Source organism: Callorhinus ursinus, unplaced genomic scaffold (genome assembly GCF_003265705.2).
Source record: "Callorhinus ursinus isolate GAN/ISIS: 27379988/994484 unplaced genomic scaffold, GSC_fseal_2.0 scaffold134, whole genome shotgun sequence".
Classification (NCBI taxonomy): domain Eukaryota; kingdom Metazoa; phylum Chordata; class Mammalia; order Carnivora; family Otariidae; genus Callorhinus; species Callorhinus ursinus.
The window spans coordinates 155,172-169,587 of NW_027397196.1; the positions used below are offsets into that span (position 1 = coordinate 155,172).

The window sequence follows — 14,416 nt, forward strand, 5'->3', positions numbered from 1 at the left end:
GTCCCATCCACAAAGCTCCCTCGCCCCCTCCACCACATGAAGCACAGCAAGATGGCCGTCTACGAACCAGGAAGAGGCCCCTCACCAGACACCCAATCTGCTGGCACCTTGATCTCGGACTTCTCAGCCTCCAGAACTGTGAGAAATAAATTTCTGTTGTTCATCAGCGCCCCCAGTCTGCGGTATTCTGCTACAGAAGCGCAAACAGACTAGGACACCCACCACCTTGCCCTGCATCCCCCCCCCCCCCGTTGCAGTCACTCTGCCCATTCCGTTTGTCCATCAACCCATTTACCTACTTGACAAATATTAGCGGAACACCCACCACCGAAGAAGCCCATGGTTCTAGCTTTGGGAATCCAGTGTTGAAGATAAACATAGAATGGTGGGTGGTGACAAGTGCTATGAAGAAAAATAAGGCAGGGCAAGGGGATCGAGACTGCTGGAAGATACTAGTTTGGCCGTACTCCCCGCTGCAGGGAGGTCTTGAGAACAAATGTGAAGGAAGTATGGAGCAAAGGAAGGGGGCTGGATTCTACTCCAAGGACAACAGAGGACGCCACATCGGAGGGTGTGAACGGGGGGTGACGTGATCTGGCCACCATGGGAACAGACCACAGGGGCAAGAGTGAAAGCAGGGGCCTTGGGGACCAAATGAAGTCCATGGAAATACTTGGGGTGGGGGGCTAAGTGGTTGTGGAAAGAGGTGGTCACATTTGGATTTCATTCCGAAGGGAGGGCAGACATTCCTTAAACCCTGCAAACTCCTTCTAAGGTCCTCTTAGAGCCTTTGGAACTCTCCTTCCTCCTCCTCCTCCTCACCCGAGATTTCCTATCAGAGTCACCTATTTCTTACAGAAGATTTCCCGGCACAGGGGGGATGCTGACATTTAATCTCTGGAATGAAATCAGGAAAAATCCAAATGATGAGCTCTGTAGAAATGATGGGGCGGGGAGACTGTCTAAACGCCGAAAAGCCAACTAGCGCGCTCGTCAGCATCCCCCAGCCCCAGACTCGCCCTCTATCCCAGCTCTGTGCAAACGACTGTTCTGCTTTGCCATCAGCTCCCTGTCAGACTCTGCCAGTAGGGGGCGCCAGCAGGACACTGCAAGGCGGGAAGAAGGCGAAGGCTCGCCTGCCTCGGTGCTGCACCCCCGCGGCCGCGGTTCCTCCTGGGGCAGCAGATGAATCCAGTTTGTGGCTTCCCTGCACCCGCAGAGCCGGCCTCTCAGAGACCCTCGGAGAAACTGGTGCCAGCCAGCGAGCACCTTCCTCTCGAGCACCTTTCTTTAAGTTTCCAGTAGTTTCCACTCCTCTCACTGTTCCTTCAGAACTAGGGAAGCAGCCATTTCCTGCCTTGCCACCTCCGCAATAGCTGAGAGTGAGGGTGTGCAAACTGTGGCCCTCAGACCGAGTCCAACGCCGGATTTTGTGAATAAAGTTTTATTGGAACACACCCATGCCCATTTGTGTAGGTATTGTCTATGAAGGCTCTCCATCCAACAAGAGAGTTGAATAGTGGTGACGGTATGGCCTGAAAGCCAAAAATACTTACTATCTGGCCCTTCGCAGAAAAAGTTTGCTGATCCCTGCGTTGGAGTTCCACTTTTACCCTCTTCGTCACCATGTTAACAACTTTATTCCTAGAAAGTAATGCTCTTCATTCAAACCTTTGGCATGCCTTCTCTCCTGGCAGGACCCTGACTCGTGCAGAAATGACAACAGGCCACGTGGGCACTCACTGCTCGGTCTCTAGGAGGGCCCAGTGATGAGCATTTTCTCAGAAGGAGACTAGTGAGCTGCAGAAGAGAGCACAGTCCGCTCCCAAACCCCAGAAGTCTGCACTGTGAGTCACCCCTGGGTGCCCATGTCCCTCTTTGCCACCAGCACTCTGCATATCTCCGGATCTGCTGGGTCATTGGGCCCAGGTGGCAGATCAGCTTGCACGCAGCTGGGATTTGCTGCAGAGCCTTCATGCACTCCGGGCCTCCCTCAAAATGAAAAGCCGTGTGGGTTGTTTGGTAGGTGGGTTGGAGCCACTCACAACTTAACATCCAAATCCCCAAGTCACCAAACGTCACCAGTACCAGACAAACAGTGGCCCCTCCTCAGATGCCCGAATTTCAGCTCCATGAGTCCCCTCATCTGAGTCTCTGAGTTTTTACCTTTCCAACTCCTTCCCCCGTCCCCTTAGGCCTCAGGGTGGTGGTTGCTTCCTGCACCCCTTACCTGGTGATCCCTTACTTTGCTTTCTACTCTTTCAGTCATCTGGTTAACCACTTGACCTTCTTTGTATCAAATTCACTCTGTTCAAGTAGCTGCTGTGAGTCTATTCAAGTGGCTGGTGCTATTTTTGTGTCCAGATTGGACCCTGACCCACAGATTTCAGCAGTGGGTTTCCTGCCAACCCCTTTAAATGTGACTTCCCAGGGTAGTGGACCAGCACGACCCCAGGTGCGCCGTCAAGATCAGGTTCTCTGCGGCCTAGGTGACGGCGGAAGGCGAGACGGAAGGCTTCCGGTGGGCCCCAGAAAGCGGGCTGGAGAAAACAGCGTTTGCCAGGTCAGTAGCTCAAGCCAGCTGCCAAGGGCTGTGTTGACTTGTTCCAGTAAAGAGACTTCATCTGGGCCAGGGACTGCAGTTGGAGTCACCGCCTGATTCCGTTTACAATAATCCCCAGTCATCGTCCAAGCTCCGTCTGCCTTCTGCACAGGCCGAACCGGCTAGCTGACCGGGGGTGAGATCACCACCTCTGCTTCTTTCAAGCTGTTCATGGCAGCACTGATCTCTGCGATGCCCCCAAAGGCCGCAGAACTGCTTTTGGGTTACTATCCTGGCAAAGACAGGGAATTCTAAGAGCTTCTGCTTGGTTCTTTTACCATAATGGCCCCAACTCTGCTGGGAGCCACGCAGTTCTCTTCCAAGTATACAAGTAGGATCTGGGAAAACTCAGGGTGGGTCTGTGGACCTCTCAGGCCCATTCTGAGTCAAACTTGGACTCAGACTCCGTCTACTGCCTGACCACATAAGGTCCACTGCGGTCCACCACGCAAAACAGGAAAAATCAAAGTGATCTGCCATTTATAAAAATCACCAGGGGGTGGGGGGACGGGTGTCTAAATATCTAAAAACCAACCGAAAACCTGCATGACCTTCTCTGCATGAGAAGGAGCCTGTATAGAAACCACTGCAGCTTTTCTGGAAAACGGTTCGACGATCTATAACAAAAGCCATACAGAGGGCCCTCTTCTTTGACCTAGTCACTCTATTCAGAGCCTCGGTCCTAATCAGCTTTCAGGCAAAGCTTTTGTGCATAAAGATGTTTGCTTATGGTTGTTTCTAACAGCACAAACAAATAAAAAAATGCCTGGAAGCAACTAAGTACAAAACCACTCTTTGATAAATTACAGTCTGTCCGCATGGGGATCAGTATATGCAGCCAGGTAACGTTCTGTTTAGGTGGGAACAATAAGGTATTATTTTTGGCCTTTGAGATCAGCAGAGGTTTTTTTTTTAAAGATTGATAATACCTCTCGTTGGCAAGAGTGTGGAAATGTGACATTCTCGTGCACTTTTGGTGGGGATACAAATCGGTGGAACCTTTCTGAGCATCCATTTGGCAGTCTCTCTCTGCTTAAAAAACATTCATACTCTCTGACCTGGTGCTTCCAGGGTTAGGAGTTTCTCCTTCAGGAATACGCCCACAAATCCACAGGCCCAGTGGATGGTGGCATTGTCTACACCAGCAAACACGGGAAACCACCCAGACAGGGGATGAGTTAAATAATTCATGCTCAGCTGCACAATGAAATCCATATTTCTCCTCTCGAATTTTGGATCGTCACCTCAAGCGATCCATGCCCAGAGACAATCCTTGTTTCCCCAAACCCACCAAACTGCGCCTCCCACTTCCTCCACAGGGTGGAAGCCAGCCTCACCACCCACCCAGCTGCTCAGGCCACGCCCTACAGTCACCCCTGATTCCTCTCTCCCTCTTGAGCCCCACCGCTCAAGTCTAAGCCCCCATCTTCTGTCTCCTGAACCTTCCGACAGACTTCTAATCTTAGCATCCTGTTTCTACTCTTGCCCCACTACAGTGATTTCTCCAGAGAGCAGCCTGAGTAATCACTTTGAATGATTTAAAAATTAACCAAGGTCATACGTCCATACAGTGGAGCATTATTCAGCCCTAAAAAAGAAGGCGGTAACTGGTCCATGCTACAACATGGATGCACCTTGCACACATGATGCTGAGCGAAAGAAGCCACACGCAGAAAGCCGCGTATCGGATGATTCCATTTATAGGAAATATCTAGAATAAGTCAACCATGGAGACGGAGAGACTGGCAGCAGCAGATAGCAGTCTGGTGGTTGCCAGGGGCTGGGGAAAAGGGGAACAGGAGGGAGCTGAGTGCTGAATGGGTGTGGGGATTTCTTTGGGGGTCACGAAAATGTTTTAGCATGAGGTAGAGGTGATGGTGTGGCACAACATCATGAATAGACTACCTGCCCCTGAATTATACACTTTAAAATGGTTAATTGTATGTTATCTGAATTTCACCTCAATAAAAAAAGAGAAAACAAATTAAATCACAGCACATCCCCTGCCTGAACCCTTCCACTGGCTTCACACACAGTGAAAATAACATCCCAGCTCCTTACCCCGCCTGGCCCCCCGTGATCCAGGCTCCACTCTGGGACATCGTACTTTCCTTCGCCCACCCTTCACCCCAAACTCTGTGAGGGAGGTAATATCATCCCCATTTCAAGAGGTGACACCAAGTCCAGAGAGGGGACCTGGCTTGTGGGGGCCACATGGGAATGCAGGCAACTGAAGCCGGCCCTGCCTGACCCACAACGAGCTCATGACTGTCGTGGCCATGGCGGATGGAGGCTGCTCAGATCCGCCCTCGGAATAGAGCACTCATGGCCCCAGCTGCTGAGCATGCTGGTGGCCGATCGCTCTCAGCTCGGTGGGTGGAAGAGCCTCCCTGAGGACGGCCCCCTCCACTGACAGGTCGGTGGGGCATAGAAAGGCCTACCCCCTCACCTCAGCTCCAGAGCTGCCTGGGGGTCAGCTGACGCCCAGTTGTGGCTCCATTGTAACTCTGCTCCTTCCTCTGCCCAGGCCTGCTCCTTCCCTCCCTCACGGGGCTGGTTTCCAAGGGGGCCTCCTGCCTGCTAATCTCCACCTCAGAGTCTGCTTCCCTGGAACACCCTAAGATAGCTGCTTTGTCCTTGAGGGTGGGGCCGGAGGGCACAAATTTTTATCCCGGGGGCGGAGAGGCGCTCTGGTGACAGCGCGTGAATGACAGGTCAGACTTGTACTGTGGAAGATCCTACTGGAGGACAAAGAGAGGTGGGAGGCCAAGAGGCCAGTGAGGAGGCTGGGAGAGGGGCCGGAGCCTGAATTCACGCAGTGAGGACAGGGAGAAGGCCAATTCCAGCAGTGGCCACTGGGGGGAATAAACGGACCATAATTCAAGACTGGCCTGGGGACGGGTGGGGTGACTGGGGAGATTCCGGTGCCCTGGGCTGGCTTCCATCTGGAAGTCACTCGTCAGCTCCAGGCCAGCCTGATGGGGGCCAGCCCTGGCTCTACCAGTCACTCGCCATGTGGCCTGGACACGGTACCTTGGTGTCTCACTCTGCATTAGAGAAAACTGGGCTAACACCAGGCCCTCCTCATGGGGTGGTGTGCATATGGTTCAGAATGCTTGGGCAAGGCCCTGGCATGGGGTGAGTGCATCATCCTGTCCGCCCTGGGCTTCCCAAGTCCCTGCTGGGGGTCAGACACACCTGGCTGCAGCCCCGCGGGGTGGGGGGCAAGTCCCTTTGCCTCTGAGCCCCAGGGCAGCAGTGGGAGGACAGTGATCCTCAGTCCCTTTAAGTAACACTCGAAAAGCCTCTGGCTTGTCAACAAAGGCAGCTGCTGCCGAGTACCCCCGTGAAGCTCCGTGTACTTGGCCATCCCACGGCAGGCAGGCAGGCAGCTGAGCCTCTGCAGGGCCAAGCCCCGCCCATCCTTCGCGCTCCCAGCCCGCTCCTCCTCCAGTGTTCTCTCCCTAAATGTCATCGCCATCACCCAGCTGCCCGAGCAACGGAGAGGCTGTCCTCTCTCCCGTGTCCCCCGCCCCAGGCTGTCACCAAGCCCTGGTGCTCTCAGCCTCCCCGTGTCCATCCTTGCCGTCCCCCTGCACGGCATCCGGCTGCCACCCCCAAACCCACCGACTCTGGTTCCTCACTTGAGCCAGTTTGAGACCTCTGGGGGTGCATGCCATGAGCCCCCTGCCGACAGCCAAGTCCTTTACCCCGCTCAGTTAGAGCAAGGCCAGGCCTGGCTATTGCCTCCCCAGGGTGTAGCACAGGGCCTGGTATACAGCAGGCCCTCAGTAGATGCTAGCCGGCTGGAAAACAGACCCGTGAATGTATGCGTATGCTGGCCGTGCTGGTAGAAATAACATTAATGAGAATGTGGATAGAGCACATGCTTACAGTACCCGCTACCTGCCGGGCACCCGTCCTAAGCCCAGGGAATAACTCGTTTTGTGCTCAAGACGGCGGTGAGTTCTAGCTCCTATTATTTCTCCAGTTCTACTGTTGAAGAAGCGATGTCACAGAGAGGTTAAGGAACTCGCCCAAGGTCACACAGCTGGTAGGCAGCAGAGCCAAGATATGAACAGGACTCAGCATCACAATCACGCAGCGCATTAGGAAAGCTCCCGGCCTTGGTGCTGTGCTTGCCCCAGACACCATCCTGCCCAATCCTCCAAACCCTCTGCCCAGCTGCGGGGCAGGCTTGAGGCTCCTCCCCAAGGTCATGCAGCTGTAAAGAGGACTATTCCATTACTTTTTCATTGATGAAGAAACTGGCATCCACTTTAGAGTGACTCTGGCTAGGGGCTACTCTCCCGCCGTCAGCCTGCTTCCGGGGACCCTGATGAATGCTCTGAACCCACGTGACTGAGGACTAGGATGTGGAAATGGAAGTCACAGGGGCAGTCAGCCAGTCGGGTGGGTGCCGGGCCGCCTGCTCTCCGTGCCCCTGGCCTTCTCAGATTCTGGCTTCGGGCCCTTCAAACCGACCCAGAACAGAAGCTTTCAGAGAGGCTGGCAGCCGCGGGGCGTGCCTCGGGCCTGCTCATGGGGTAGGGTGGGAGAGGCCTAGCCACCAGGACCCCAGGGACCCCCCCCCAGCCCTCCCTCCACCAGAGCCATTCTGCTTTGTCCCAGCTTCTGAGGGTGCCTTCAATGGGGGGGGGCAAAAAAGGTTCTGCAGTCAAAACAGCTTCTGAACATCAGTGCCCTAAGGAATAAATGCCCTTGTCATACAAAGTGGCCTTCTCAAGTCTACCCTGGTGACATTCGTGGGCTTGGATGCAGTGAATTCTGGGACAGAAGAGACAGGAGAGTGAGGATCCCTGATGCCCTCAGCCAAGTCCGATGTCAAGGCTTCCCTGAATGTTCGTGGCCCTAGGTTCCTACTCTGCACACCTGCCCTGGTTGGCTAGGGCCTGTGTGTCTCCCCTGGCACAGCCCTCCCTCCAGGCCCTTGCCCACATGGTTTCTCCTACCTGGAATAAAAAGAGGGACTGCATATTGAGATCTCCTGCCTCTGACAAGCAACATGGGTGGTGCTGTCCCTATTCCCTGAAACCCTCAGGACAGACCTGAGAGGCATCATCCCCATGCAAGGGAGGAGAAAAGACAGGTAAAGGAAAGAGAAACAACTCGCCTGAGCATTCAAACCCAGACTGGCCTGACTCCAAAATATTTTTTCCACACCACCCTCACCTCCCACCTCCCACACCCCTGCCTCTCTCCCTCCTTCCCCTTCATCCAAATCCCACCCACAATCAGGGCTCTTCCAGGGCACCCTTCTCTCTCTCACCCTGACTCCCCTTCTGTAAATGCCATTTACTCTGCTCTGAACACATACTCCTGCTCCCATACCCCCTTCACCTTGCTGACTCCTTCTCACTCTTTGGGAATCTATTTGGGGGGTCACCTCTCCTGGGAAGTCCTCCCTGGACTGGCTGGGTCAGGATCCTCCTCTGGGTCCCTCCTCGGAGTTTCCCCCATCACAGCCCTGAGGGTATCTTGTGGTCATTTGCTTTCTGGCATCCTAAGGACACCCTAACCTTTTGAGGGCACGGTCCAGGTCCACTGTGCTCACCATTCTATCCTATGCCCAGCATGGTGCAAGGCACACAGACAGTGCTCAATCAACACCTGAGTGAGCGGACTTGTGAGTTCAACAGGTAGCCTCGTTGTCGGCAATGTGCCAGGCCCTCCTGGTGGGTGCCGGCCACAGGGCACAAGCGAGCACCATCCCCGTCCTCCCAGCAGAGCCCTGCCTCCGATAGGAAGCCTCTTTCCACCTCCACAGTCTCTGTCCAATTCTAACTCCGTGTCTTCTTCGTCCACCCAAAAACTCCCTGAGCACCAGCTGAGCCAAGGGCATGCTAGGAGAGCATGTAGCAAAGCAGGGCACAGGAGGTGAGGCGTCGTCTCTCGTCCCCCCGGCCCTGAGCCAGCCCCGCGGCGTCCACCAGGCCCAGGAACACACAGCACCTGTTATGTGCCAGGCTGTTTGAAGCGCCGCAGGCTGCTCGCCAGCCGGCCTCCCCACGCCCACCTGGACCACGGCCCCTCCCCGAGACCCGGCCCGGCCGTACCCGGTTGATGAGCTCGCCGACCATGCCTGTCCAGGAGCCGTTGGGCTCCGGCGCCCCGTACAGCCCGTCCTCCACCAGCCGCAGACGGTAACGGAAGCGCAGGAGCTCGGCCAGCTCTCGCAGCATGTCCACGCAGAAGCCCTCGAAACGCTCGTTCCCAGACAGGGCCTGGAAGTTCGGCCGGCGCATGACGTACGGGTTCTCCTGGGAAGCAGCCGAGAAGCGAGGTCAAAGACTGGGCAGCTAGGGGCTGCTTGGGGAGCAGATCGGGAATCTGCCTCCACGTGGGACAGAGTCACTGCATCCGTTCCTTGCCTACAGATGCTCGGAGTGGGGAGTAGGCCTGGAAGCTGCCGGACACAGTCTCAGGAAGCCCCCCCCCCCCCCCCCCCCGCCCGCCGCAGATGGCTGGAAGCTGTTTTCATCTCCGCCAGCCAACCTGATGCTCTGTTGTCTCAAACTCAAATGCCTACCAGGAGGCGAGTAACCTAAGAGTGAATCACACTGGAGGGAGATTATGCCAAACTGGAGTAGGGACTTTCAAATTTCTGACCATGATCCATAGTAAGATACATATTTTACTTTGCAACGCAAGTCATCCACACGCATGCACTTAAATACTTTGTTCCTCAAAAGAGTCCTTACTCTTAGGGATTAAAGGCAGCAGACCCTGATTATTTTCTGTCCTGCTCTACTTCACTTTTTTTTTTAAAGATTTTATTTTTAAGTAATCTCTACACTCAACACGGGGCTCGAACTCACAATCCCGAGATCAAGAGTCACATGTTCTACGGACTGAGCCAGCCAGGCGCCCCTCTACTTCACTTTTCTACACGACCAGTAGCACCCACTGAACTGATCTGATGAGCTAGCAAGGGATCACAGGGTCTGCCCCACCAGGATTGAGTGCCAGCCAACACCACTACAAGGGAAGCAGGCCTGAGATGCCAGATGGCCCGACATCAAGAATTCTGGAATCCTCGGCTGTTTTGCAAAATGTCCTGATTATAAAGGTTAACAACAATTCACATTCTAAGACGATTCTGGTAATGCTTTGCAGGATAAACAAACACCTCAGACTCCGTACGGGTTTGCTACCCTGATGCTTATTTCTGAGGGGTTCCAGCAAACCTTACCAACCCCCAATGCACCAAATGAGCACAAAAGCAGGGAAAATGTGCCAAAGGGTTAATAAGATGAGGCATTATGAATTTGATGTCAACAAAAGGGAATCTTAATCTGGACACAGTTATTGTCTAAACTAGTGTTTGTATAGTGTCACTTCGGACTGAGGAACAAAGGAAGTCAGGACTTAGAACACAGTGGGGAAGGCTCTGGCAAGAATATCCACAATGGTGGCCATGCACTGAGTACCTGCTGAGTGCCAGACCCTCACTCCGCCCCTCGAACAGATCCCTTTAACTCCTGGCAGGTGATCCTACACCAGAGGCATTATCAGACTCATTTTACACATGTGGAAACTGAGGCTCACGGAGGTCAAGTGAGGTGATTTGTTCCCCAGTGACAGGTACGGTGAGGCCAAGTCTCAGTATAGGCTGTGGATTCGTGGACCACACCAAGCCCCACAGCTGAGGGGTAGTGGGATGGAGGGAAGTCAGTGAGTGCTTCTCTCTCTCCACCAAGCCGCCTTTCCAAGCCCCAAACTGTGGAACGGGGAGTAGGAATGTGAGATGATGCTAATAATAGCATCAGTAGCTAGCATTTCTTGTAGGCTTGCTGTGTGACAGCTATTCCGTCAGCGTGGGAGGTCGGTATTATTACCCCTGTTTCAGAGATGAGGACACCGAGGTCCAGAGAAGTGAAGCCGTAAGTGGCTGAGATGGACAAGCTGGGCTGACTCCAAAGCTCTGCTCTGAGGCCCTGTGCTAGATGGACCTCAAGTGAACAGAATCCCAGAGCGACGTGTGAGAAACCAGACAGACAGGGGACCCAGGCCGGGTATGAAAGCTGGAGAATCAAAAATCAAGACTTCTCTAGACAGGCACCAGCGTTAGAGCTGGAAGGTTCCCCCTGCAAGCTCTCTCGACATACTGAGCAGGAAACCGAAGCTCAGGGAGGTCAAGCATCTCGTCTGAGGCACAGTGGAAGCAGGGCAATGGCGAGGGGAGATGGGACAAAGCTGGGACTCCAAACCCAGTTGCTGTGCACTGTGAAGCCCTTGGTCCTTCCACCAAGGCCCAGCTGATCTCCAAGTCCAAGGCTGAGGCACTTGGGTTGAGGGTTTGGGTTCAAGGTCTCAGCATTGGGGTCTGAGCTTATTGAGGCAGAAATAGGGACTGGGGCCCACGAACAGAATTCAAGATCAGAGAACAATGATGGCCCCAGACCACTGGAACCAAAGGTCTGACGGAGCCTCTCATCCAGGGTTTTCCGACTTGTTGAGAGAGTCTTCTGCGGAAGTACCGCAGACAGTGGGCTGGTGCTAACTCTGATTCTAAGAATCCAACCCACAAATGGCCATGCATCTGTATGCAAAATGTACGCCCAACGGAATCATGGCAGGATGGCTCCTAGAGGGAACAAAGACTGAAACTGCCTAATTTGGGACAGGTTAAAAAGATTATTGATGTCATCAAAGACTCCTAGGCAACTCCTAAAATAACAAGTTCTATCGGATATATTAAGAGGAAAAAAAAAAAAAAACCCAAGCTACAGAACAATGTGTACAATATGCTACTCTTTGTGAAGGAAAAAACGAGGATGTGCTTGTATATATGCATAGATGTTTCTGGAAGGATGTGGCCTCTGAGGAAAAAAAATGGGTGCCTGAAGGGGAAGGAGTACTTTGGAATCTATTTTATGTAAGTTTGTGTTAATTTCTGTGTCTCCCCCAACGTGAATTTTTTTAATTAAAACTTTTAATATTAAATATTAAAATATTTAAAAATTTTTTGAAGCAGAGTATGTAAGTTTATACAGAAATGTGAATGGTCAGGAAGAGCCAGAGCAATCCTAAAGAAGAAATTGGAGGATCGACCCTATGAGGTATTACTACTTAGTTTAAAGCTATGGTATTTGAGACAATGTGGTATTAGAGCAAAGACAGATCGATAATAGAACAGAGAGCTTGGGGGGTTGGGGGGTTGGGGGGTTCCTGGCTGGCTCAGTCAGAAGAGATGTGACTCTTGATCTTGGGGTCATGAGTTCGAGTCCTACACTGGGCATAGAGATTACTTAAAAATAAAATCTTTAAAAAAAAAGTCCACGTGAAATAAATGTGTCCTGCCCCCCTACCTCACATGGTACATCAAAATCAATTCCAAGTGGATGGTAGATCTCACTGTAAAAGGTACGATTAAGTTTTTTGAAAACAAATAGAAAACTTCGTGACCTTGGGGTAGGCGAAAAATTCTTAAATTCTAAAAGCATTAATCAAAAAAGGGAAAAAATCATGGATAAAATGGACTTTAGTAAAATTAGATATCTTTTCATCAAAAGATTGGGAGCGCAGAAGCAAGCCACAAAGCACAAGGTATTTGCAAGACATATATCCAGTGACGACTGTAACCAGAATATATTAATAACTCACAAATCGATAAAAAGGTCCTATGTCCCAATTTTTTTCAATAATAAAAACTCAAATAGAGGACTTTCCAAAAGAAGAGTGTCAAATGGCCAAAAAACCAAAAAAGGTGGTTGACTTCCCTGTTAGGGAAATGCAAATGAGAAGCACAATGTGGTTGGTCTGGGGGATCATCCGGGTACCAGGCTCAGGGCGGCTGGGAAGACCGGATGACACAAGCAGAGGGCCTGGCCCGGCACTGAGACGTCAGCCTCGGTGGGTGCTCGTTTATCCAGGATGCGAGCTCAGGAGAGCATGCCTTCTGTGCTGGGAGGCCAGGTGGCTTTCTTACCGCATGCCATACCCCCACAGCCCTTCAAGATGGGATTTTACAGATGAAGGTAAAGGCCAGCTGAAGTGGTAGGGGGCAAAGTCATGAAGAGAGCGAGGTCCAGCCAACCCCAGAGCCACCAAAGAGAAGGATGAGAAGTCCCAGCGTGATGGAGACAATCACGGGGACCACGGAGTATTCTGGGAAACCTCTGCAGGAGGGAGCAGGGCTGGAGGCTGAGGGAAGGCCCCACACAGCCTCGCCTCCGTGGGCCTTCTTTTGCACCCTAGCTTCCTTATGGGGCCTCTGTCAATCTTGGTCCCAGCCACCCTTTCGGCTCCAGACCAGTGAGCTCCACCCCAGAGATAGCTTCACCCTTCCCCCATCTCGGACCTCCCCCTGCGCCCTCACTCCCAGCCTCTCTGCCAGCCTCAACACCCACGTCAGCTTCCCTTCCCTCTCCCTACAGCCCCTACATGCTCAGGCCTCGCCTCCCGACCTGGAGCACCTCTCCTCTCTGGAGCTTTTCTCACATCTAGGTCTGCCCCTGCCCCTTCCTGCTCAATACTCTCCAAAGGCTCAGGGAAAGGATAACTGCATCCTCCAGAGACACTCCCCCCTCTGCAGCCCCGCAGCCTCTGGGCCATAGAGCTGGGCCACAGCACTTACCACCCTCTGTGCTTGCTAGGTGCCAGGCACTGTTCTAGGCCCCTCGGACAGAGTAGGGAAGAAGGCAAAGCCTGACCGCCTTTTGTCCCAGGCACCCAGTTTGACTCATGCCAGAATCCCTAAATGCCCGACGCAAGCCCTGCCCGCAAATCCAAGTCAGAAAACATCAGTGAACAAATGGGTATGTCCCACTGTGCAGACAAGGCCGCTCCCTCCATGTCCGGTCTGGCAAATGTCTCCTAAGGCCCCTGCTCTTAAAGCTCATGCTTCTTGGCATGTCCGGCCCTTCCTTCTCTGTGCATCCAACTCCTACACAGCTTCTAAAGCCCTGTCCAGTGCCATCTCCTTTGTGAAGCCTTCCTCAAACCTTCTAAAGCTGAGTCAGCCCCTCGTTACCCTGTATTGAATGACTGTCCAGGTTGATGTCCTCCATCAGACTGGCATCCCCTCCCCCAGTGCCACTCAAGAGTAAGGAAACCACAAGACCACCTGTGACTATTCACATGTATCCAGCATTTGGGTTAGGCCTGGTGCACAGTGGATTCAGTAAATATTTGTGGAATGAATGAATGAATGAGTGAATGAATCCATCCATCCAAAGAGCAATGAATGTCAGAAAGAGAACCACATTGGCTCATGGGTCTTGGGGAAAAGGGGAGACAGGTGTGAGAAGGAGAGGAAGCCTCCAGGGTCATGGCTTGCCTCTCCTGACATCCCCTCCCTGACCTCTGTCCCTGCTCCCCACCGGGGACCCCATCTCTTTTGGCCCCAGGAAGCTTCTTGGTCTGGCCACACTGCCACAGGCATGGAGGTGTGACTTCTCCCAGCCAGCCTGGCCTGGCCCTCGGGGCCCCTCGGGGAGGCTGTTATAAAGCGTCTGCCTGTCTGCAGGCCATCTGGCCCTCCCCAGCAGGCTCACTGGCCCTTCTCCAGAGGGACACGAGGTCCATGATAGGTGGGGAGCTCCTCGGGGACTGAGAGAACAGCCTCTGGCGTCCTGTGACACCTGTAGTAATCCCCTCTAACCTCAGCATCCACAGCTGTGAGCCAGCGCGGCTCCCACTCTCACTGGGGGGCTCCCACAGACAGCGGCTGCCAGCACGCCGGGCACTTGGCTGTTCTGCAGGGAATGGCTGCCTGGCACACTGGCCTCCGGGCCCAGCTACTCTGGGCAGCCTCCTGCTCACCAGGTCCTGTGCGTCACCCCCGTCCTG

General features: G+C 53.3%; 1 protein-coding gene across 5 annotated transcripts in view; it reads right to left on the reverse strand.

Moving 5' to 3' along the window:
- GRIK5 (glutamate ionotropic receptor kainate type subunit 5) overlaps positions 1 to 14,416 on the reverse strand; it is a 56,217-nt gene that overhangs the window by 23,767 nt on the left and 18,034 nt on the right. For all 5 annotated transcript variants that reach the window (XM_073890242.1, XM_073890241.1, XM_073890244.1 and 2 more), the window contains one exon: positions 8,680 to 8,883. In XM_073890242.1, coding sequence (XP_073746343.1) covers positions 8,680 to 8,883 — 204 coding nt within the window. The remainder of the gene's footprint in view (positions 1 to 8,679; positions 8,884 to 14,416) is intronic.